The sequence below is a fragment of the Tiliqua scincoides genome, chromosome 1 (genome assembly GCF_035046505.1).
Source record: "Tiliqua scincoides isolate rTilSci1 chromosome 1, rTilSci1.hap2, whole genome shotgun sequence".
Lineage (NCBI taxonomy): Eukaryota > Metazoa > Chordata > Lepidosauria > Squamata > Scincidae > Tiliqua > Tiliqua scincoides.
Window position 1 is genome coordinate 123,326,480 of NC_089821.1, and position 24,163 is coordinate 123,350,642.

The 24,163-nt window shown below is 43.5% G+C and overlaps 1 protein-coding gene across 1 annotated transcript in view; it reads left to right on the top strand.

Moving 5' to 3' along the window:
- The window catches only part of NBEAL1 (neurobeachin like 1), a 119,571-nt gene extending 106,225 nt beyond the window's left edge, over positions 1-13,346 (top strand). The window contains exons 46-54 of the mRNA XM_066622699.1: positions 1,386-1,475; positions 2,331-2,440; positions 6,044-6,216; positions 7,003-7,097; positions 7,517-7,633; positions 8,604-8,765; positions 9,650-9,798; positions 10,910-11,045; positions 12,983-13,346. Of these exons, the coding sequence (XP_066478796.1) occupies positions 1,386-1,475; positions 2,331-2,440; positions 6,044-6,216; positions 7,003-7,097; positions 7,517-7,633; positions 8,604-8,765; positions 9,650-9,798; positions 10,910-11,045; positions 12,983-13,084 (1,134 nt within the window). The 3' untranslated portion in view covers positions 13,085-13,346. The remainder of the gene's footprint in view (positions 1-1,385; positions 1,476-2,330; positions 2,441-6,043; positions 6,217-7,002; positions 7,098-7,516; positions 7,634-8,603; positions 8,766-9,649; positions 9,799-10,909; positions 11,046-12,982) is intronic.
- Positions 13,347-24,163: the final 10,817 nt, after the last annotated feature.

A 24,163-nucleotide genomic window follows, 5' to 3' on the forward strand; every position in this document is an offset into this window, starting at 1 on the left:
GAAATACAAATCAGCCATACTCCTCTTCACAATGCCAGCCCAGCCATGAGGCAAGGTGAAGTGGATTGCATCAGTGGTGAATTGAGAGGGGTCCAAGGGGGTGGTGTATTCAGGTTGCACTTGACCCCAACTGCAAGCCACAGCTTTCCTCCAGCCCACTGCAGACATGAGATACAGAACTCCACCCCTCTCTTCTTTTTGTAACCACTGTTGCATATTTTTCAGGTTTTTAAAATCATTCTGTTGAACGAGAACCTGAGTGGTTCTCTGAGTTGCTGTGACTAACCGCCCCATTCATAAGCATTCAGCCTTGCTTACTTTTTTTGTTTAAAAGGGGCTGAACAGGCAGGTGTGGCAGGACCTGGAGCTCCACCCCATGTCAACACCACAGCTTCCGCCTCTGCCACAGCACTGTATAAAAGAAGAAAAAAGTTCCATATTGTGCTTTTCACACAGTTTCATCCAACTCGGAAAATTAAACCAAATTTCTGGTTTTATTTAGAGACGATGCACACTGGCCTTGTAAATAAAGCCAGAAGTCCTGCACTTTCAGAGTTAAGGAAACAGTTTGGGGAGCAAGATAAGGAGGGGAATGACCTCACTTGGTGAACAGGAAGCAGATCATTGCTTTGTCAGCACAGACATAGTCCATGGGGAGTCTGTGACATTCACGTAACCACATTCTACACTGCAACTGTATTTGACAGGGTAGTGCAATTGGCAGGAGGATGGCATTTTTCCTAGGTGTTACTCAGCATCGCTTTGCTGATTCTATTCGTCATGGCACTGTCGACAGTTTTATTGCTAAAGCCGCCACCGCTCTCCGCATTCTGCAGGAAGGTTCGCACAGATCTTGGCAATATACTGCTTTGAATTCATTTTGATTAATGCAAAAATATCCTGTGTCAGTGCTGAGAGTCTTAAAGGATATCAGCAATTTTGTTCCCATATAGTTGCTCCATGTAGAGGCCTTTTAAAGAAACACTGGAGCATGCATGGCACAAGATTAGTTACATAGGAGGGTGCTGGGAGATGGCTTCTAGGATAAGGTTGCAGTTTGCAGAAGAGTAAAGGATGCTCTGAATGCTGATTAATTGGATGGGTTTCAAAACTGTGAGCAAAGTCCACTTCTGCCTGCCCTGTTTGACTGTTAGACTCTCTGCTGTGGTGGAAACGGCAAATTTCCACTTTGGACATCACAGAAAACATGAGGAATCAAAAGCATGAGCTGCACTAGTTCCTGGAATCCTCCCTTCATATGAGAGTCCAAATGGGCTGCAAGTCTGGCAGCACTCTGTCCTCTTTTGTTTCTATGGACTTTAGTAAAGAAATTCCATCTTTTAATGTTGCCTAGTGAAATCATTACTCTCTTTTCCCCATCTTAGGGAATCAGTGATGGGATTCCCATTGTTAAGGCTGTTGTCCCCAGGAATCAGTCCCGTTCTTTCATGTCACAAGGGAGCCCGGAGATCTTGGTGAGTAAGTTTTTTGCAGGAAAATTCCTGTTGGAAGACTTTCTAATTTGGAATTTATGATGAGAACTTGAAGGTGGCTTTTATGCTATTACCCAATAGAACAGTGACAGATCGCTTGTTAGAGTGTGTTTAGTTTTGTGCTGAGCTAATTTTGGCCTCGACTGGAGCATAGCTTCTCTTAGGTGATGGGGTGGTGATTATTTATTCCAGAATTGATAGTGCAGAATTTCGGAATTGATAGTGCCTTTGTATCTGCAAGGGATCTATTCCTGGATCCCCTGCAGATCCCGAAATTGCAGTTAATCAAATCTGCAGTTTTCAGCCCACTTGGGCTGTGAATGCAACCAGAGCCTTGCTCCAGTTGCATCCTGAGCCCTTCTGAGTCTCAGAGAGCCTTGGAGAGGTTTTGGGCAAGAACCGTAAGTTCCATTAAAATGACTTCGGGTGGCATTTTGAGCTTCGGAGAAGCCATGTATGGTGGTGCACAGACTCTCCAAGGCTCAGAAAATCTCCGTGACCAGAACAAGGTTCCGGTTGTGTCTGGGAGGTCTGTGGGGGAGGGTGATCCGGGAGTTCACCGGGAAAGGTAAATCTTTGTATGCAGAGTTGGTGGATAAAGAGGCCCCACCTGTATCTAGGAAATCAAAATTAAAAAATGAAGCCTGTACTATCAGGCTTATGATCTGAAACCCCAAGGAAGAGAAGTGGAGGGGAAAAGTAGAGGGAAAAGTCTGTGCCCAGACTCAGTATCATTCTTTGTGTTAAATAAAGAGAACAAAGATACTAGTATTTAATTTTATTAGCTATTTAAGCACTGGTAGTTTCACTGTTATTCACCAACATGTTCTCTTGAAGGTCACAGTAAGTCTGAACGGTATCACTGGAACCCATGGCTGGCTACCTTATGACAGAAATATCTCTAACTATTTCACTTTCATCAGAGATCAAACTGTGACAAATCCCAAGTAAGTAATCTGAAAGGTTTAATAAGAACATATTTATTTACCCAGTGTGTAATCAATCTGTGGAACTCCTTGCCACAGGATGTCATGATGGCACCTGGCCTTAGATGCCTTTAAAAGGGGATTGCACAGATTCATGGAGGAAATGTCCACCACAGGTTACAAGCCATGATGAGCTTGTGTAACTTCCTAGTTTTAGAAATAGACTACCTCAGAATGCCAGGTGTAAAGGAGTGGCATCAGGATGCAGGTATCTTGTTGTCTTGTATGCTCCCAGAGGCATCAGGTGGGCCACAGTAAGATACAAGAAGCTGCATTAGATGGGCCTTTGGCTTGATCCAGCAGGGCTCTTCTTTTCTTAAGGTAAAGTGCTTAGAGTGGATTTTCCATAGGTCTCATATCCTGGAGGGTTTTTTTTAGTTTGTTTCCCACAGTGAAAACAACATGCTTTGTGATACGTAAAGATAACAAGTTTATTATTGTGTAAGCTTTTGTGAAAAGATGCATTTTAATGTTCTTGCTTGCACGTGTGTCTGTTGGTCTATGTATGTAAACAGGTGTATTTATTTTCCTCTGTCCCTATCTGGTAGATATGTGTACTGTGTATGTAGACACACATGTAGATATACATCTGTCAACTTAGGTTACACTTAAACACGTCTGAGGACATGGGTGATAGTCCATGAAAGCTTATACTACGATAAATTTGATAGTCTTCTTTTAGAAAGCTACCAGACTCTGGTCAGAGTCAAATGCAACAATAAACCTTTGGTATTTGGCATCTGAGTTATCAGGCAGGCTTATTGTCTGAAAGAGGTCAAGGAAACCTTATTGAGTTTAAGTATGATTGTAAAGCTGCCTTGGGCATCTTGGTGTGGTGAGGATAAATGTGTGAAATAAATGGATAGGTTTGTACAAAGTGGAAGGGCAGGAATATGTCTTTCTCTTTCATAATTTCTTCCACCCTTAGTCATTTTGGCAGCCTAGTATCCCAAAGGTCTCCCTGCCCTTCCTGACCCTACCGTCAGCTGTACTAAAGAGCATTTAGCTGGTGGGAAATAACATACTTTTACATTACAGATTAATCCTTAATTATAAGGATTACTGAGATATTGGCTTGGTTTCAGAGTGCTAGTTAGGTGTGGTCAAGGGCTTAAGCATATCCAGTGAAGTCTCTGGTAGAGGCACATCACTGTTTTTCAGACATTCTTCAGTTCTATGAGATGTGTCATGCACACCAGGGGAGTGCTGCTTGAGAAGCACAAGTCCAAATCTCCTTTGGGCACACAGGTCTGGTCACATGGTTCTTTGGACACAATGCAGTGTACCGTATTTTTCGCTCCACAAGACGCACCTGACCATAAGACGCACCTAGTTTTTAGAGGAGGAAAACAAGGAAAAAAAAATATTCTGAACCAAATAGTGTAATAAAATATTTAATAAACTATAACAGAATAACATTTGAACCATGTAAAGTGAACAGCAGTCAACAGTGGCATTAAGAACCATTATCACTGTCATTAACAAATGGAGAGACTTAAAGGTTTGAGTACTCTAGTTTTCTGGAAACCCCAAGAACACATCATCGCTAGAGTCAGAATTTATGAAGCTCACAAAAGCAGGTGCACACGAATAGGGGATCACATTATCTTTCTGCTACAATGATGTTCTGCCAAATTCCAATCCACTGGGCCTCCTGCCCACTTAAGGCTGATCAGTCCCCCTTGTGCAACTCACCAGTGCAGCAAGCAAAAGTGAGTCCAGTTCCAGTCCGCAGATGCCAAGTAAATCAGTCCCATCAATCAGAGTTACCAAATCAGAGTCTAGAGCCAATAAGCCAAATTACAGTCCAAGGTCAGGTTCTAGGTAGGTCAGTCAAATCCATCAGGGTATCCAAGTCCAGTCACAATCCACAGTCAGATTCCAAATTCAATAAACCCAGTCAGTCTCCTCTCCAACCTGCACTCCTTCAAACCCACAAACCCTTTCTGCCTCTGGTACTCCTTATATCCCTGAGGGCCCTATTGCCTTCCAGTGGCTGCAGCTGTGCAGCACACTCTGCTGGATGCCCAGGCCTTACCCTTAAAGGGGCCACTGCTGACACCACATCTACCTCCTCACCAGATCTTCCTCGATTCCAATACAAGGGGGGGGGGAGCAGATCTCTATACAGACCAGTGCAAAAGCAGGGGAAAGGTGTGGGGGAGGGAAGATCTCTGTATAGACATCACAGCAAGACCAGTGCAAAACCCCTTGCACACAGAACCAACAGATGGAAGTGGGGGGGGGCGGCAAAGATCTCCATACATACCAGTGCAAAAGCAGGGGAATGGTGTGGGGGAGGGAAGATCTCTGTATAGACATCACAGCAAGACCAGTGCAAAACCCCTTGCACACAGAACCAACAGATGGAAGTTGGGGGGGGGGTGCAGATCTCCATACATACCAGTGCAAAAGCAGGGGAAAGGTGTGGAGGAGGGAAGATCTCTGTATAGACATCACAGCAAGACCAGTGCAAAACCCCTTGCACACAGAACCAACAGATGGAAGTTGGGGGGGCGCAGATCTCCATACATACCAGTGCAAAAGCAGGGGAAAGGTGTGGAGGAGGGAAGATCTCTGTATAGACATCACAGCAAGACCAGTGCAAAACCCCTTGCACACAGAACCAACAGATGGAAGTGTGTGGGGGGGGGACAGATCTCCATACATACCAGTGCAAAAACGGGAAAGGTAAGTCAGCCCCAGTAGAGTCAATGGGGCTCACTCCCAGGGATGCGTGGATGGGAGAAAAGCCTGCCAGCTGCTCCTCTCCCAGGAAGGAGCCCGTCAGGTGTTCACTCCCTGGGCTCCCTGGGCTCATTCCCTAGGCTCCCTGGGCTCACTCCCTAGGCTCCCTGGGCTCACTCCTTGGGCTCACAAGCCTGCCAGGGGTTCACTCCTAGGGATGTGTGGACGGGAGAGAAGCCTGCAATTGACTCATTTTGCCTGGAGATCGACTGGTAGCTCTCGATCGACATAATGAGCACACCTGCTCTAGGGGCTTGCTCAGCAAGACTGCCACCCCACCCACGCTTTCCTGGGAGTGAGCCCCAGTGACTCTGAGACTTACTTCTGAGTAGACAGGAGGGCTTGCTCAGCAAGACTGCCATCCCACCCACACTTCCCTGGGAGTGAGCCCCAGTGACGCTGAAACTTACTTCTGAGTAGACACACAGGCTTACGCAGTGAGACTGCCACCCCACCCACACTTTCCTGGGAAGCGGAGCCGCGCAGAGCGGGCAGGGGGCGGGGCCAGGGGCGGAGTTTTTTTTTTGTTTGTTTGTTTTTTTTGCAGTATTCGCTCCATATGACGCACACACTTTTCCCCCCACTTTTTTGGGGGAAAAAAGTGCGTCTTATGGAGCGAAAAATACGGTATGTTCTGAAAGTTGATCAGTACCATGTAAAGGTTAAGTACTTGTCTTAACATAATTTTATTTTAGTGTAGCTATGTAGATGTGCTTAGAACAGTCGGTTTTCATTTACCCTGAAAACCTGTAAATGGGAGAGACTGTCTTAGAATGAATGGCTAATGCAGAATTTAATATAAGCAATTGTTTGCAGAACACAGCGAACTGTAAGTGGCCCTTTTGCACCTGGACTGGAGATTACACCAAGATTGTTTATAGTGTCGCATGATGCAAAACTGCTCTTTAGTGGAGGCCACTGGGACAATAGCATTCGAGTGACATCGCTCACCAAGGGAAAATTGATGGCACAGCATATCAGGCACATGAGTAAGTCATTTTGGTTAAAGGAAATCAGTCTTTTTGGGGGACAAATAGACGAATGGACTTGAGTTTAAGGTTGCATCAGTAGTGCACAAACAAGAAATTTTCTCCTAAAACAAGTGATGTGTTTCCAAAGCACGAAAATATCTTGCTGCATAGGTACTTTCTCTAGCAGAAGATTTGAGCTGCCGTTGTTGTTTTCCTGTAATAGTGGTTCAGCCTGCCCTGCTGACCCTGATAATCTCACTGTACTGATTCAGAGCCCAGACAATTCACAAATGCTTCGCATGGACCTTGGTCCTTCAGACCTAATAAAGACTGATAACCTGTTACGTTGGCAAATTGTACAGCACAAAGGAAGCTGTGTGACGATATGAAAATCTATTAGCTTTTCAAATTGATGATAATCAAAACGTCCTCCCATATTATTCATGCTTCGTAGTGACAGGTATCCTGCCTCTGAATCTGAAGGTTCCACTTAGCTGTCATAGCTAGATCTATCTTCCCTCAATAATGTTGGGCTCAATCTGCCTTGGATATCTGCTCTCCATGTGCAAGGCAAATGCACAACTATTTTCTTGAGCAGTTCCTCCAAATTTCCATGTGCCTTGTGCCAGGTTGCTAATTTAAATGCTGTTCTAATTTGGTGTCACCTTTGGCATACTCATTTGTTTTGCAGCTCAGAAATGCAGTTCTGTTTGTAATAGCTGGCACACAGGAGCTTCTCTTAATTACATTTTAAAAATCTCTGTAGTTATTATCTCAGCTAATTGCTTTCTCTCTCACTCGCAGACATTGTAACGTGCTTAGCTATGGATTTCTGCGGAATCCATTTAATGTCAGGCTCAAGGGACACCACTTGTATGATATGGCAAATAATTCAGCAGGTAAGTTGGCTTTTGCAGACCTCGGACTTGCAGTGGTCTGAAAATCTAGGTCTTTGGCTAAGTTAAGCTGAATGGATGGAAGTGTGGGAAATTAGCAAATATATTTGTTGTCTTTGTTGGGTTGGGTGCACTGAGCACCTTCAGAAGGCCAGAAAAAATTCACCTTGCTGTGGAGAAAATGATTTGGGTATACCTAAGAGTGCAAAAGAATATAGTGCCCATGTAGGATGGGGCCATAAGTCCCCATTGAACTTAATGTAATTTGCATTTGAATAAATATGCCTAGGATTGTGCTGGATGTGCATTAATGTATTTGAAAAGCCCTCTCTGCCCCTCTTAGTTTAGCAAATATTTATTATCTTTTTAATGTGTTCTATTTTAAAATTTTATCTTGTAATAATTATAATGTTTCATACCAGGGTGGAGTGCCCACTGGCCTTGCTCCAAAACCGTTGCAGATTTTGTATGGGCATACCAATGAAGTATCTTGTGTTGCCATCAGTACAGAACTGGACCTGGCAGTCTCGGGAGCCAAGGTGAATTTGTGTTCAAAATGAATAAAGCTACCCATTGCTTCTCATACGCTTTAAAAAACAACAGATGTTTGGGGTGTTCCTTGTCAGACTTGCGTGACTTGGATCTACATACATATTTTTCTTTGCTGTCCCTCCATTTATGTTTGTGTTTTCTCCACCCCCACCCCTATACCTTTATTTGCTGAGAATGTGATACCCTTGGAATTCTGCCTTGGGAATCTTTTGCTTCTGGTTTTACATTTATTTCCAATTTCATCTTTCTTTTAAAGGAAAAAAAAAAGAACAAAATCTGTAGGATGTCAGATAGAGTAGTATCCATGTACAGGGGAAATCGGGGCAAAGCCACATATTTAAAAGATCAGCACTAAAACTGACAAATCATAAGTCAAGCAATAAAATAGCATTGCAGATGCTTGCTTTTCAAAACAAAAAACCTGCTTCTGCTTCTTAAAAGAATGCAGGGCCTGGCTTGTAGGCTTCCTGAGCAGGGGACACCCCCAGTTGGAATGCTACACCCAAGAGTGCCCTGCTCCATCTCCCAAGAGCTTTAAGGGCAGATTGTCCCAGAAGATGTCCCGCCTATGTATCTTTGGACTCAATTCAAACCCATTTTCCAGCACTGACATAACAGCAATGCAACTTTAAGGTAAGGGAACAAGCATTGCCATACCTTGAGGAGGCCTCCTTGACTGCCCCCCAACTGCAGGGTTCAGCACATGCCCCACTGGCACAGCTATACCATGCTGGAAAGTTGGTTAGGATTGTGACCTTTGTTTGTTTCTGTGAATTAAATGAAGTAGCTATCGTCTCTGAGGCATTCCTGGTTGTGTGAAAACCTCACCACTACTGGCCCGACTGCATTATTCAATGTTTCTTATGGTTTCATGTGTATTCAATAAGTACAATAGAATGAAATATCTTTGAATACATTTTTTGGAGTAGTATTTTTCTTTTCTTTTTTTATTAATAGGATGGCACTGTGATTGTCCACTCTATTCGGAAAGGTCAATACATGAGGACTCTGAGGCCACCCTCTGAGAGTTCTCTCTTGGTTACTATTCCAAATCTGGCGATATCCTGGGAAGGGCACATAGTCATCCACACCAGTGTAGAAGGAAAAACCACTCTCAAGGTATGTGGACAGCCAAACCTACAAAGTGCACAGGTTGCATATCTTCAGTATGCTCACAAGTGGCCATTTTTGAACCGTTTCACAGTTTTCGTAGGTGTGAACAGATGTCAGACTTGCAGGCCTGGCTCTGCTCCTGTTTCTGTATAACATATTGTGCAGTCAAGCACAGGGGGAGTACTGTGGCTCAGCAGAAGAGCAATTGCTTTGCATGCAGAAGATCCCAGGTTCACTCCCTGCCATATCCAGGCCAGAGAGAAATTTATGCCTGTAATCCTGGAGGTTCATTGCCAGTCAGTATCAGCAATAGTAAACTAAATGGACCAATTGCCTGACTTAGTATAAGACAGCTTTGCATTTTCCTGCATATCTCCACATCTACATATATTCCAGATTTGTGATTTGTCTGCTAGAAAACTAAAAAGTGGGAAGTATTGCACGGGTGGGGCAACTTGCGCATACTGCCGCACATTATTTTCTACTCAGGATATGGGAGGGGGGCAGAAGAAGCTCCCTTACACTGTGTCAGACCACTGATCTATCTAGCTTGGTGTTGTCCTGCTCTGACTGAGATCAACTCTCCAACATTTCAAATAGGGACCTTTTCCACTGGAGATTTAGGGTTTTGACCCTGGCATCTTCTGCCTGTGTAATGTGTACTCAATTACTGAGCAGCAGCCCTGCACTAAACTTACTCCTAGCTCCCAGCTGTGTGTAGAATCTGTGGAGTGAGCTCATTATTTTCTTATCCTGCTGGAGCAACCATGCTGACAACAGTTCTAATATTAAACTACCACAGGCTAATGAAGATTCATTCCAAAGCCTCCCCTCTCTGTGTAAACTGTCAATCAGCAATTCTTTTTTTTCTTTCTTTTTAATCTGCACAGGATAAGAATGCACTACATCTCTATTCTGTGAATGGGAAGCATTTGGGCTCTGAGAGCCTGAAAGAGGAAGTGACGGGACTTTGTGTGACTGGTGAATATATCATCATGGGGAGTCTACAGGGATTTTTGTCCATTAGAGATCTCTACAGGTAATGGGGGATACTTGCAACAAGTATTTCTTTGAACGACACCTAACTATAATTGCTTCAGTCAGTGGCTCCCAAAGGTGCTGCTGCGGCGATGCCCTTGAAACCCAGAAGTAAGAGATGATGCAAAATGCATCATGCAATGTGATCACCACTTGCGTCTGGATTTGGAGGTCAAATGCTAGCCTCAATATAGTGGTAAGAGAGTAAGGCCGGGGAGAGGGCTTTTCCCAGTGTGTGGTTTTCATGCACTGCACTGAACCTTCTGCTGCTGTTTGGAGGCTTGCGCTGTGGTCTCATTGCCAGATAGCAGGGGTCCTGTGACACCCCACTGAGTGCCTCATGATACCCCTGGCATTGCATCACACACTTTGGGAACCACTGGCTTCAGTAATTTAGGACACAGGATGACTTGATGAACATTAGCACCCAATTTTATTTTAAACATTATCTATTCCTTGGGACCTTTTGAGTCAGCTGTTCTGGAAGAAACCCTGAAGCATTTTCATCACATAGTACGGCTATACGAAATTCTTCTTCATTCTTTGTGTGCTTGCGTTGAACTCATCAATTCTGCCCACCTTTTCATATTCAGGCTGACTATACTCCAGGACGTGTGTTCTTACTGTGTCAAATACAGGCAATCCAAGCTGAGAAAAACTGGATGCTACATCCTTTATATGTATAATGTTTTACCCAGTCCCTGACATTTATTGCATGTGAACTTTTATCAGTAACCCCTGCTAATTGGGTAAGAGGCACTTTTTCAAGTGGGTGCTCCTCTTTTTCTTAGCAGGGGGAGAGTAACTGGCCCATCTCACCCCAGCAGTGTCTGTTCTAGTGGCTGTCTGCTGGTATTCTTTTGCATCTTTTTAGATTGTGAGCCCTTTTGGGACAGGGAGCCATTTAGTTATTTGATTTTTCTCTGTAAACCGCTTTGTGAACTTTTAGTTGAAAAGCAGTATATAAATACTGTTAATAATAATAATAATAATAATAATAATAATAATAATAATAATAATAATAATAATAATAATAATAATAATAAACATATATAGTCAGTACAGTTCCATCAGATGGGATATACAGAATATTTGGTTTCTGTTTCTTTCAGCCTCAGTCTCAGCATCGCCCCCTTAGCCATGCGACTGCCAATTCACTGCGTCTCTGTTACCAAAGAATACAGTCACATTCTGGTTGGCCTTGAGGATGGCAAGTTGATTATCGTGGGCGTTGGAAAGCCAGCTGAGGTAAAACCTACCCTCAGGAAGTTTATCTACCGAATAGTGGGAAGCTCGCTTATTTCTGCTTTCCAGCTGAACAAGTGATCACCTCTGTTGCCAGGGCAAACTTCAAAGCAAGCTTGAGCATCTGAGGGGGAAGAAATAATCCTCCTGTTATCCATGTAGATTCTTTTAAGGGTCCTCTGCTGAAACAAGAGCATAGAAGGGCACACATGGGAAAAATCAGGTGCGCCTGGACTAACTTGCATATATTACTGACTTAGGTTGAGCAGACTAACTGAACGGAGTACCATGAACTTGCTTTTTTTTCTGCCTGTCATTTAACATTTCATCCTAATCACTAACACACTATCTCTGTCTGTACAAAATGAAATTAGGACTCAGAAGAACACTGATGAGACATGTGTGAGCTACTGTGGAATGTTTTTGCTTGTGCTTCACTGTGTTCAGATTTGATCTTTAAAAAACTATATTCTCTCAAAGCTGCTGATTGGAATTATGAAAAGGGGTAGATCTAATGTTGTCTGATGGCAGTATCCATTGCGGCGTTCAGCAGTTGTGCACTTTAGTCCACTGCACAAAATGGGCCTCACCAAAAGTTCCTTAGAATGACTGTGCAAAAGCCCTTTGGGTACCACTGAGTAAAGATACACATATAGGGTTTCTGAGCTGATGAATGGCTGTATTACTTGTCTGAGGAAGCTGCTTCTGATGATATAGTGGTGCCAAATAAGTGTATTTGTGAGTCAAGCAAATCTCTGCACTAACATCTTTAGAAGATGGTAGGAAATCTCTGCTTCCTAAGAACTTTGAAATGAAAAGTCCAAATGACAGCTTTGCAGTGTCCCAGAAGTGCCATGGGGGGGGCCACTGGTTTGAACACATTTCTAATGTTTGAAATGTTTTGCACTGATTGTCCCGGGTGCAGACCATGAACGGGTGCCTGAACCATTGGTTTTGAGTGGTCAAAGGCATTCAGATGTTGCACTAACAGGATTGCTTCCTTATGTATTATATTTATTAATTTTTTGTAACCTTCTTGCCAAAAATATGCTGTGGGTTATTTAGACCCCCAGAAATGGGTATGCCTTTAACTCACCAGCCTGATTGGATCTACAGAAGCAGGCACAGGCTTAAATTTCTTTTTAATTATGATATTTTTCTTGTTCTGATCATTTTTCTTGCTCTATTTCTTGACACAAAGATCCCTCTTCCTCCTTTCTCTCATTGCTCAGTGTTAGAATCATATTTCGTCCAAAACATTTGTCAAGTGTTTAGTTTTTTTACCCTTAAACCTAGCAACTCAGTTGGAGTCTGATCCTACATATATTTGGAAGTATATTCCTTTGTGTTCAATGAGACTTGAGGCCCAGTCCTATCCAACTTTCCGACACAGCCATGTCAGTGGGGCAAGCACTGCATCCTGTGGTGGGTGGGACAGTCATGGAAGCCTCCTCAGGGTAAGGGAACTCCCTTCTCTAGGGGCTGTGTTGTGGCTGCGTTGGTGCTGGAAAGCTGGGTAGGTTTGGGCCCTTACTACCTAGTGAAGAAATTTTGCAGCTTTAGATGGATATTGTTCTTTTACGTTGTGTTTATGTGTTTTTAAGGAGCAAACACCCAATCCCTTAGCAATCAAAAATCAATTTTCTTCATAATGCAAAGTGTTTGTTGTTTTTTAAGGTCAAATAGTGTATCTCTAAATGCCCTTGACACACTGCTTTTATAACAGCCATAAAGCATAAATATTCACATCGTTCCACTTACATGTCTGTCCTAGAGTTTTGCAGTCACTGAATTGTTATAGGTATAAATCTGTTTGTATATGTGTGCTGTATCTTGTACTGTCTGCGCTCCTCCAGAATCAGTGCCTGAAGTTTTATTTTTAATTTATCCCCTCCTTATCCATTTCCCCCTCTTTTTTTCCCCCGGATTACTTTAAACAGATGCGTGCAAGCCAACTCTCCCGAAAGTTGTGGGGATCAAGCAAACGGATCAGCCAGATTTCATCGGGAGAGACTGAATATAACACTCAAGATTCCATGTGATTTCTGCTTCTGCTTTTTCTTGTGGAGCCCATAAATTTATTTAATCTTCTGATCATTTCTTCAAACTCTCAGCTTTCTCAGTTATGTTGGAGCAGCAGCACAATTTCCACAGGCACATAAGGGAATTAGTGTGCAACACCTCCACTGCCTATAAGTGTGTTAATATGTTAAAAGCAGTAGCAGTATGCTAATTTGATACTATTTAAAACATATGAAGGGGTAAAAGGGCGTGTTATAGTGAACATCAAAAATTTAGCAGATATGGACATTCATGTGGATAATAATAATAATAATAATATACAGTATTTATATACCGCCTTTCTTGGTCTTTATTCAAGACTTTATTCAAGGCGGTTTACACAGGCAGGCTTATTAAATCCACGCAGGGATTTTTACAAATTGAAAGAAGGTTCTCTCTTTCAAGAACCACCACATTCAAGATGTTACGCTCCGATCTGGTTTAACATTCTGGCCTCCATCCTCCCACGCTCCGAGCAGATGGATGCCAGCTGCTTCAAGGTCGCACGGTGCCGGTGGCCTCGAACTGCCGACCTTGTGGATGTTAATCTTCAGGCAAATGGAGGCTCTACCCTCTAGACCAGACCTCCTGCCCGGATGAATGCTGACAACCTCAGGTGTATTTCATGAATATCCAAAAATAGATATTGAACAATAAATATTCACGCAAATGCTGAACAGACACATTCGGGTTAGCATCCATGATGTGTATCTGAATTTTTGGAGATTTTCTGGGATGGTTCACATTCACACATGAATGTCACCACATCAGCAAATTTTTGACATTCACTGTAATGTACGTATTATGAAAGCTGTGATCCAGTGAGTCCTTTTGGTGCAGCACAACCGATTAGATAGGTGCACTCTCCTTCCTTCTTTCGGCATAATAGTGCTTGTAAACACCTGTCTCTGGAAGCGAACTTGAGTTTCAAGAGTGATTTGGAAGAAAAGTATTACTACTGTGTGAAAAAAAAGATGTCGGGGTCTGTTTTACACCTGGATATGATGGTCGCAGTCTTCTGGGTCTCAGCCACTATCTCTTAATTCCAGAGATAACAGGCCAAACGTCAATTTTTCCCCTTTAAAAAAAAGAAACTTCGTAGAGAATGTTTGAAAGTTATTTAAACTTCCTAGACATGAGAGGAAACATTTGAGCAGGGTGGGAGATTTGAATTGGAATATATTATTATTGTTATGAGAGTAATGACATGATTGCATTCCAGTGCATTACGCAGGCAATTTACAGAAGTGGGTTTCTGGAGATCTGTCACACCTAGAAAGTTGCTGCACCTCATGTGGAACACCTGGAAGTTTGGGGTTATTTAATTTTTATGCACAGGGTTGGTTGTGTTTTTGTTTTGTTTTAACTTGATTATCTGAATGAAACACATTGGTCTGTTTCTTCTGATCTGTTTCTTTAAGAAGCAGTTTAAAAAATTTTTTTCCCATACCTGTCTTTGTAAATTATGCTTGGAAATTGTTGCTTGCATTTTCCAAGGTACTCCGGAAAGCTGTTGGGGGGGGGGGGGATTAGAAGATTTTACTATGTGACAATAATATGCTATTGTGAGCCAATTGAAGGATATCATTGACAAAACGTGGTTATTTATTAGGGATTAAGAACCCAATCATACCCAAGTTCCCCTATACCAACTGTCTCCAAACTCCAGCTGGTGGGCTGGATCCGGTATACTGAAAGAATCATTCTGGGTGCATCAGTGGCCACACCTTACTCTTCTGCCCCGCAACCACCTTTCTTCACACCGGATTGTTGCTGAGCCTCACATGCCAGCATTGCCAATCCCGCCCCCACCTGGCCCTGATTCGCCCACCACATCCCTCTTCCTGTACTGTTCCACCCCTCCACCCTTCCTCCGCCCCTGTGCTACATAGCGCGGAACTTACCTGCTCTGGCAGGTGTCCTCTGCTGTACCAGCGCCTGCAGGAAGCCTCTGGCCTTCCCACCAGTATGCCCAAAGTATTGCAAAGTCCTTTATGGTGCTCTCATAATGGCTAGGACTGGCAGAGCACATGCTCTGCCAGCGTAAACCTTAGATACGATGGTGCCATAATACAATTAGCACACAAGGCAAGTTGCATTACAGGTATGGGAGCAAATTGGAACAAAAGCAACAGCTGTTATTGTAGCAGTACCAAAGATAACCTGGAAACATTTGGAATGTTTATGAATGTAGAGTTTATGTGTGAGAATGATAACACTAATGAGAAAATAGATGGAGAGTGGATGTCATAGATCAGGGGTGTCCAAACATTTTGGCAGGAGGGCCACATAATCTCTCTGACACTGTGTTGGGGGCCAGGAAAAAAATAATTAATTTACTTTTCAAATTTGAATAAATTTACATAAACGACTATATCAAATATGGAACTTATATGAACGAATGAAGGTCCTGCAATAGCTCAAGGCCTATAAAGGGCCTTGCACAAAGCAAGGCCAGCCTTTTTTCACTGCTGCTGCAGCATCACAAATGTGAAACAGCAAGCAGTGGAGGGAGCCCTCGTCCCACAGCTCACACGAGAGGTCAAACAATTGGCCATCACGCTGAGAGCAGTTGCATCAGGCCAGCTTGGGCTCCAGCAAGTCTACAGAGGGCCAGAGGCTCATTGGAGACTAGGGGCTCCCTGAGGGCTGGATTGGGGGTCCTCAAGGATTGGCCCCAGGGTCGGGGTTTGGGCACCCCTGTCATAGATTGAAACTGGGTGGTCAATCACTATTTTTTAATAGGTACCATAAGTAAGTATGGGCTATGAATGGTTTTCCAGAGAGTCTGTTCTGGAGCATTAAGTTGATGGTTTTCCACAAAATGTATATTTAAGATGTGTATATTTTTGGGATTTTTTTTTAAACTTCAAAACAATTTCAGTCTAGCAGTTTGGAGTCAAACTTGCATTTGCTCCAGACCAAGAAGAGGCATTATGAGAATTTGCTTCATTTTTGTTGCTAAGTAATTTATTTCAATTTAACAAATTGCAGATAAAATAAAAGTTGTCATCTGGGCAATGGGCATTTATGATTATTTCATGTATAGTGTCAATATAACTTTACAGAATTCTTTAAAAGTTTCTTAAATGGCTTGATTCAATATTAAGAATTTTTTTTTCTGATTCCAATAATTCAAGAATAATTTTCAAATGTTCTATCATTTCTTTTTGGGTTAAATTGTCTGAAATCTTCTTGTAATATGTTCATTTAATAACACAGGCCAACACACATTTTGCTTCCTTAAACATTACACCAATTCCTGGGTATATTTGGGGTGCCGATGGCATCCGTTTTGCCCTATCACGTCTAGTCAATTGACAGGTCAATGAAAGTGTCGACCCAATGTGCAACGGCAGTGAAGAAAGCCAATTCTATGCTTGGGATCATTAGAAAAGGTATTGAGAACAAAAGAGCTAATATTATAATGCCTTTGTACAAATCAATGGTAAGGCCACACCTGGAGTATTACGTCCAGTTCTCGTCGCCACATCTCAAAAAGGACATAGTGGAAAGGGAAAAGGTGCAAAAGAAAGCGACTAAGATGATTACTGGGCTGGGGCACCTTCCTTATGATGAAAGGCTATGGCGTTTGTGCCTCTTCAGCCTAGAAAAGAAACGCCTTAGGGGGGACATGATTGAGACATACAAAATTATGCATGGGAAGGATAAAGTGGATAGAGAGATGCTCTTTACACTCTCACACAACACCAGAACCAGGGGACATCCACTAAAATTGAGTGTTGGGAGAGTTAGGACAGACAAAAGAAAATATTTCTTTACTCAGCATGTGGTTGGTCTGTGGAACTCCTTGCCACAGGATGTGGTGACGGCATCTGGCCTGGATGCCTTTAAAAGGGGATTGGACAAGTTTCTGGCGGAAAAATCCATTATGGGTTATAAGCCATGATGTGTATGTGCAACCTCCTGATTTTAGAAATGGGCTATGTATCAGAATGCCAGATGCAAGGGAGGGCACCAGGATGAGGTCTCTTGTTATCTGGTGTGCTCCCTGGGGCATTTGGTGGGCCGCTGTGAGATATAGGAAGCTGGACTAGATGGGCCTATGGCCTGATCCAGTGGGGCTGTTCTTTTGTCCTTAGTTTTGGAGACAAGGCATAGCCTCTTTAGTGAATGGTTCAAGCAGCTTCCTCATGAGCTTCACTAATGAGGCTATACTATATCTCCAAAACTAGACGTGATAGGGCAAAATGGATGTCACTTTTGGAATCGGCACTCCAAATTCATATCAAACCACCATAGTTTGGGAAAAACTTTTCTGACCCTCAGTTTTGTAGGCCTATGTAATCAGCGCTCTCTACCACAATTTTCTTTGTCATTCCTCCATTGTAGGAATGTTCGTTCTCTCTCTCTCTCTCTCTCTCTCTCTCTCTGCCTGCTGTTTTTAATTTAATGCAGTCAGTATGCATGCAGTAACTGAAGTACAATATTTGGGGTCAGACATTAGAAAGTTTTCCTAAAGAGGATTACTGACAAGCCCATAGGTCAGTGGTGAACTTAGCCCTCCCTGCTCCTGGGGCAAAGGTCCATGAAACTGCCCCCTGTGAGATGCCTTCCTCCCTGCGCGCAAAGCCTCCCCCTCATGCCTTTACAGCATGACAAAGTCTCATGCAACCATAGGACCAACTGGGGAAGCCTTCTTGAGATTTTCCACAGTCTTAAACTGCACTTCCATAAAACTGGAAGTGCACTTTCCTACCATGTTGGGAGCCTCAGTGAGGCTTCTCGCGCAGTCCTAGAGCAACACGGACTCAGTGCTCGGGGCATTTGCCCAGTGCTAGGTCCACTACTGCCATAGGTAATTTACAGCCTGTAGTGTCTGAGGTACTTTTGGAGTATTTTTAAAGACTATACCTATATTTGCACCCAGCTTAGAAAGCTGCCTTGGGGCCCAATCCTATTCAGCTTTCCAGGGCTGATGCAAATACAGTGCAGCCTTGTGGTAAAGGAATAAATGTTCCCTTACCTTGGGGAGCCTCCATGAGTATCCTCCCACCACAGGATGCACATCCCATTGTCCTGACTGCATTAGTGCTGGAAAGTTAGATAGGATTGGGCCCCCATACTGAGTCAGTCTAATAATTATCAATCTGGCTCAGTAGTGTTGATGCTGCACTACCTGTGGCTCCTCTCTTAAAGGCTCTTTTCATCCCCAAACACTGGACTAATTAAGGGGATTCTTCAGGCCTTCCCCCCTCCCCTTTAATGAGCTTCTGTTCCCAGCACACTTTTCTCAACTGTTTGCCAGGTTTACTGCAGACTGCATCTTTCAACCAAGCATGACTGTGCAATGGTATGCAACCCATTTATGTAATCTACAAGCTGCTAAATGACTGTTCTCCAGCCATTTAAAAGGAGCCCATGTGAGGTGGATCTGCATATGGCCATGGAGCATTCAGTTTCTTCAAAATCAGTTGTGGTTGTACAGCAGAGCATTGGGTGGATTTGTGCCTGTTAGGCCACAGTCCTAACCAACTTTCCAGCACTGACATAAGGGCAATGCAACTCCAAGGTAAGGGAACAAACATTGCCTTACCTTGAGAAGGCCTCCATAGTTGTCCCCCAACTGCAGGATGCAGCACATGCCCCACTGACACAGCTTTGCTAGTGCTGGAAAGTTGGTTAGGGTTGCGCCGTTAGTGATCTTTTAAGAAAAACTTCTGAGCTGGAGCTTTTTACAAACCTGAACAAGCAATTTTAATCTCTGGTATTTAAACAAATGGTTTACTTCATTTGATCAAGCAATTAGCTCATTCAAAGTACAAGAAATCTTTAGCATTTACTATCTATGGTTGGTGCTTAGGGTGCTCTCTTAAAAACACTGGTGTTAAGAGTTTTCTGTGGGTGGGTGTAGATGCATGGTTGTTGGTTACACCTATTTAGAAACACCTTAATCCTATACACACTATATGGAAGCAAGCTCTTCTGAATCTTAAGACTGAGAGCAGAGCAATATGGGTTGAGGGAAGAATGGGATTCACAACCCCATGTTTCTCCCATAATGCTAAGGGGCAGGTGGTACCTATTAAGGAGTTTGGGTGGATATTTGTAGGGAAGAACTGGTGGGCATGGAAAAGGTTAAGAATTCTTCTCAGTTTCCCCAATCCCATATTTGTGTTTCAGTGAGATTAACTGCCTAATCATAACCCAGGTTGGAATGGAGAGGCCAACTGTCTTGCCTCCAAATCCAGAACGGGGTTGGGGCTGCCTGCAGCTCAGCCCAGGGCAAGGGGAATTCATTCCCCTTACCCTGGGTAATGCAGCAGCAGCCCCAATGGGTCTACTTGGATCTGCACCACCTAAAGAGGTAGAGCAGTCCAGTGCAGCTTTGTGTAGCCTGGGAGTGGGGTTAGGATCCGGCACAAAGGCCAGATGCAAGCCCCACCCCATTTGGCTCTGGCCTGCCCATGGGCTCTCCTCCCCACCCCAGAACATCTCCATTCTGCCATCCCAAGCCCCCATGCTGGCCTGAATCAGTCGGCATGCACTTACCGGTGTGCCTGCTCCACGGGACCCGTGTCAGCTTCTGGAGACCAGCATACAGGTGTACACTGACCTTCCTCCTCGCCCAGTGGTGCGAAAATGCCTTATGGCCTTTTGTGACACCTCTGGGCTGGCGCAAGTTCCTTGTGTGGGTCCAAGGACCAGTTAGGATCAGGCCCTTAGTTTCCTTAACTTTGTGTTGGATGTTGGTTTGGGTACTTAAATTTCACAAGGTTTTCTGAAAGGTAAACTGATTTTTTGTGAACTAGAGGTAATTCTGGAAATAGTTTTAGGAAGCTGAATAGCCAGCAGTGATAGAGGCAGGAGAATGTGGCTGTTTCAGATAGCTAAATTGTAACATCTGCAAATATTTAAATCTTTTTCATGTTGGTTTTTTTAAATTTTTATTTTTGAAGCATGTGATTTATTTGCTAATTTCAGGGTACCCATGTAGCTTATGACAATTGTAACCATGCTAAGGAAACCAAACTCTCCATGGCAGGGGGGAAGGGGGATACTGTGCTTTTGTAAGCAGTGATAAGTGTTTCAGACAACAAATGTATGTACGTGACTGGCAATACTGTAAAATAGGGTGCATCCAGAAAGTAATGATGGCCAAGAAGCAGTTACTTTCACCCATTAAGGAGCATGTAATGTGCAATGCTACAAGAATAAAATGTCAAAAGATGTTGCACAATCCATTGCATTGGATTTATGGAATCTCATCTTCTTTCATTAGCAACCTGCCCTGGAAATTGTGCTGCTATTTAAAGCTGAAATTTTCCTAACCAAAAAAAAGGAAAAAAAAAGATTCACTTAACATGTGCCTCTACATTTGCTTAACACTACACTTAAGGTGAAAATGGGACACTGAGCCTTATGCAGATAAAGGCAAATGATGATCACATCCTGATGATTTTGATAGTGCAATGGTGATTATAATTGAAATTTAATGCCAAAAATGCCTTCAGATTTTAGATGGAAGTGTGTTGATATATTTAGTTTCAACTCATCTTCATGTAATGTTTAAAATATGTCTATTAGTCTGTGCAATAACTTTTTTCTTTTGGGGGAAGGGTGCTTTTAAGGTTAAATAATATACTGTTTGTATTTAAAAAAAGTTCCAATGGGAAGGTATAATTTTCAGTGTGTATGTATATTAGCTAACAATGGATTTGTTCCTGTACAGCATGATGGAAATGTTTTGAAATTTTGCACTTTGTAGGATTTACAAGTTTGTAATTTAACTCTTTTTAAAATGCTTGCTTACAGTGTACATAAAACAACTGTCAAATTAGGTTTGTATATAACAGAAGGGGCAGAAGCCAATTAAATAAAAATTGAACATGTGGAAAATATCTCCCTGTATGTGGCAATGGTTTTTCACTTCCCAAAGGAACTCTGCCCTAGTTTGGTATGCCCAGTAGGATAGGTATGGAGGGGCAGCACCAGGTTTTGCAGGGTGCATCAACATGCCATGTAAGCCGACCCTTCCCCTCTCAGTGGGAAGCAAAGTGAAGGTGTCTCCTCTTATGAAGTGATAAATGAGGTTCTGTGAATGCAGAAAAAGTTCTGTTAATGCAGAAAGACAAGTGTTTTTCCCCCAGATATCTCTATCCTCAGACTAGAAGCACTGCGGAAAACACATCTCAGTAAAAAAAAACAAAAAACCATTCTCCCAACCTTGACCAAATAGTATGGAATGTCATCCCAAACCCAAACTAAAACTTGCCAAAGGAGGTGGTAGATAGAATGAGTTAAGCCTATGCAAGGCCTAGTCCTTGGGCATCTCAGCTTATGTCACATTTCCTCTCTTCTCCTACAGTCATAAGCAAAACAGCTGCCATCTCTTGCCCCACTGAAACAAGTGGTCGTCACAAATTTTCCCCTTACACCCTTTCTTACTGCAGCCATCTTCCACAGCCATGGCTTTCTCCATTACTGTCAGATGTCATCATTGGGCTATACTGAGAAAGACCTTCCCTGCATAGTAAGTAACTTTGCCTTCGTTGTGATATTTCTGTCCTTTATTTTGACCCCAACAGATTTGGTTCAGTTTCTACTTGGTCTAACATGAACTTAACATTGACATTAAGGGGAATAATAAAAGCTTCAAATATGTTAGAAGCAGGAAACCCGCCAGAGAAGCGGTTGGCCCTCTGGATGGTGAGGGAGGGAAAGGGGAGATAAAAGGAGACTTAGAGATGGCAGAGAAATTGAATGAGTTCTTTGCAACTGCCTTCACAGCAGAAGACCTCGGGCAGATACCGCTGCCTGAACGGCCCCTCCTGACCAAGGAATTAAGTCAGATAGAGGTTAAAAGAGAAGATGTTTCAGACCTCATTGATAAATTAAAGATCAATAAGTCACCGGGCCCAGGATCGCGTCGCTCAGGGGGCTCCAGGGACTGGGGTGCAAAAGCAAAAGTGGAGCGCGATTGCCCCACTCTCCCTTTCCCTGACCTGGGGCGCCCTGCAGGCGCTCACACAGGGCTCCCTGCACACAGGGATGGCTGCTGCAGGGACTGGAGGGTGCACCCCAGTCCCTGCAGCCCCGTCAGAAGGGAAAGCGGAGCAATCATGCTACGCTTCCGGTTTTGCAGAGCGGGGCACGATTGCTCCGCTTTCCCTTTTCCTGACCTGGGGAGCCCTGCCGAAGGTTGCGCAGGGCTCCCCGCACCCCCAGGAGGCTGCAGGAGGCTTGGGCAAGTGCACCCAAGCCCCTGCAGCCCCCCCTGAGTGGTGTGATCCTGTGGATTGCGCCGCTGCCTTCCCCCTGTCTCCTGGCTGCCCCCGCCCCTTAAGGGGGCAGAGGCCAGGACCCACAGTCTGGGGCGTTGCGACGCCCCAGTTTGAATACCACTGCCCTTGGGCATTGCCTTTAGTTGTTGGATTGGGAATTTGGCTGTCATTTATGCCCGTAACTCTCCCACTATAGATCACAAAGCACACCGGATTTCTCCAGAAGCTGGCTTCAGACCAAGGTCTTTGTGAGGTGAAGGTTGACAACAAGCAGAAGGGCAGCTATTCCAAAATGACTCAGCATATTCCTTCAGGACACGAAAGACTTCTCAGGAGATAGGAAGGTCACAACCATGTTGAACATTAGGAATTGTCATTATGTTACAGCCATTTGTGTTCTTGTTCAGACAAGCAGCAGGAGGACCACACTTTGGACACTAGGAGCATTGAGGGCCCAATCTTATCCAATGCTACATTCCGTGGTTGTGGAGCAGTCACTTTGGCCTCCTCAAGGTAAGGGAGCATTTGTTCCCTTATCTCAGGGCTGCATTGTGGCTGTATCAGTGCTGGAAAGTTGGATAGGACTGGCCCTGAATCAGTGGACATAATATTTTAAAAGAGACATCTCTTCACATGTGCTGCTCATTTTTCTGCAGCCCCTCTGCTCAAGCACTGTTCACACAGCCAAGATCACTTCCAGCAACCAAGTTCAGGTGTGTGGCGGTACCCAGGATGTAAGTAAAGGGTGGGGTGGAAAGGACACACACTACTGGCTTGAGCACATCTTTTGATTTTAATTAAAACATGTGGCCATTCTGTGCATTTCAACTCAGACCTGCCCCAATCATGTCAGGTTTTGTCCCAAGAAGCTTCTGGTTTCTTCAGCCCAATTAGAGGAGTTTCACTTTTTCATTTCATCAGTCATATTTATTAAAATATTTGTTTTGCCATCTTTCCATTCATTCCGAGAGATAACCAAAACAGCTTATTACACCATAACAAGGCAGACAATTTTAAAACAGGTAACTCCACAAAAGATAATTCTAATTAACCAGAGCAGCATCTGAAGCATAGCAAAACAAAACATAAAGCTACCAAAAAAGAGCACTAATGATTTACAAAAGGCCAAATGAAACAGAAAGGTTTCAAGGTATATAAACAACAGCCTGACCATTATACTGAACAGGCACAGAAAAAAGATACAATTTGCAAATCAGGGTAATACAAGCATGTGTAACTTGCTCTACCAACCTGAAGCTAGCCCATGAGCCATGTCTGTTTGAAACTTCTTAAACTCTAGTTTATGCTGTCTGAGTTTTCGGAAACAAAGGGGTTTATCAAGTACTTTGCTGAGTTTGGCCCTCAGTTTTGCAGGCCTGAAGTAATGCATTAGCAAACCTGGTGAGCTTTTATGACTAAAATTCCAAGTGTTTCTTTGGTCCTGCAATTAAGACTTAAGATAACAGCCTCAAGTGTCCTTGATTGTGGCAAATAAATCTTCAGAGCTTCTGCCTCTAGGGACCCGTAAATGATAATGCCAGCTGACCTAAACTTTCAAAACTTTTCTCTTGCGGTAGTGGCATAAGCATCTTGGTCATGAAGAGTGTAAGGAACAAAAAGCACCCTCCTCATGTTCCTGGCAAAAGATAACATTGTCACAGGCACAAGAGAGAATGAGAATGTCATATTAGCTTAAGACAATGCAAACAAACACCAATGGCCCAATCCACACATCCAGATTTCAAGTCAGGAATTGGTGCAGGGAGGAGGGGGGAGAAGGAAAGAGAAAGGTGAAGTTAATCCCCACTGTCCAGT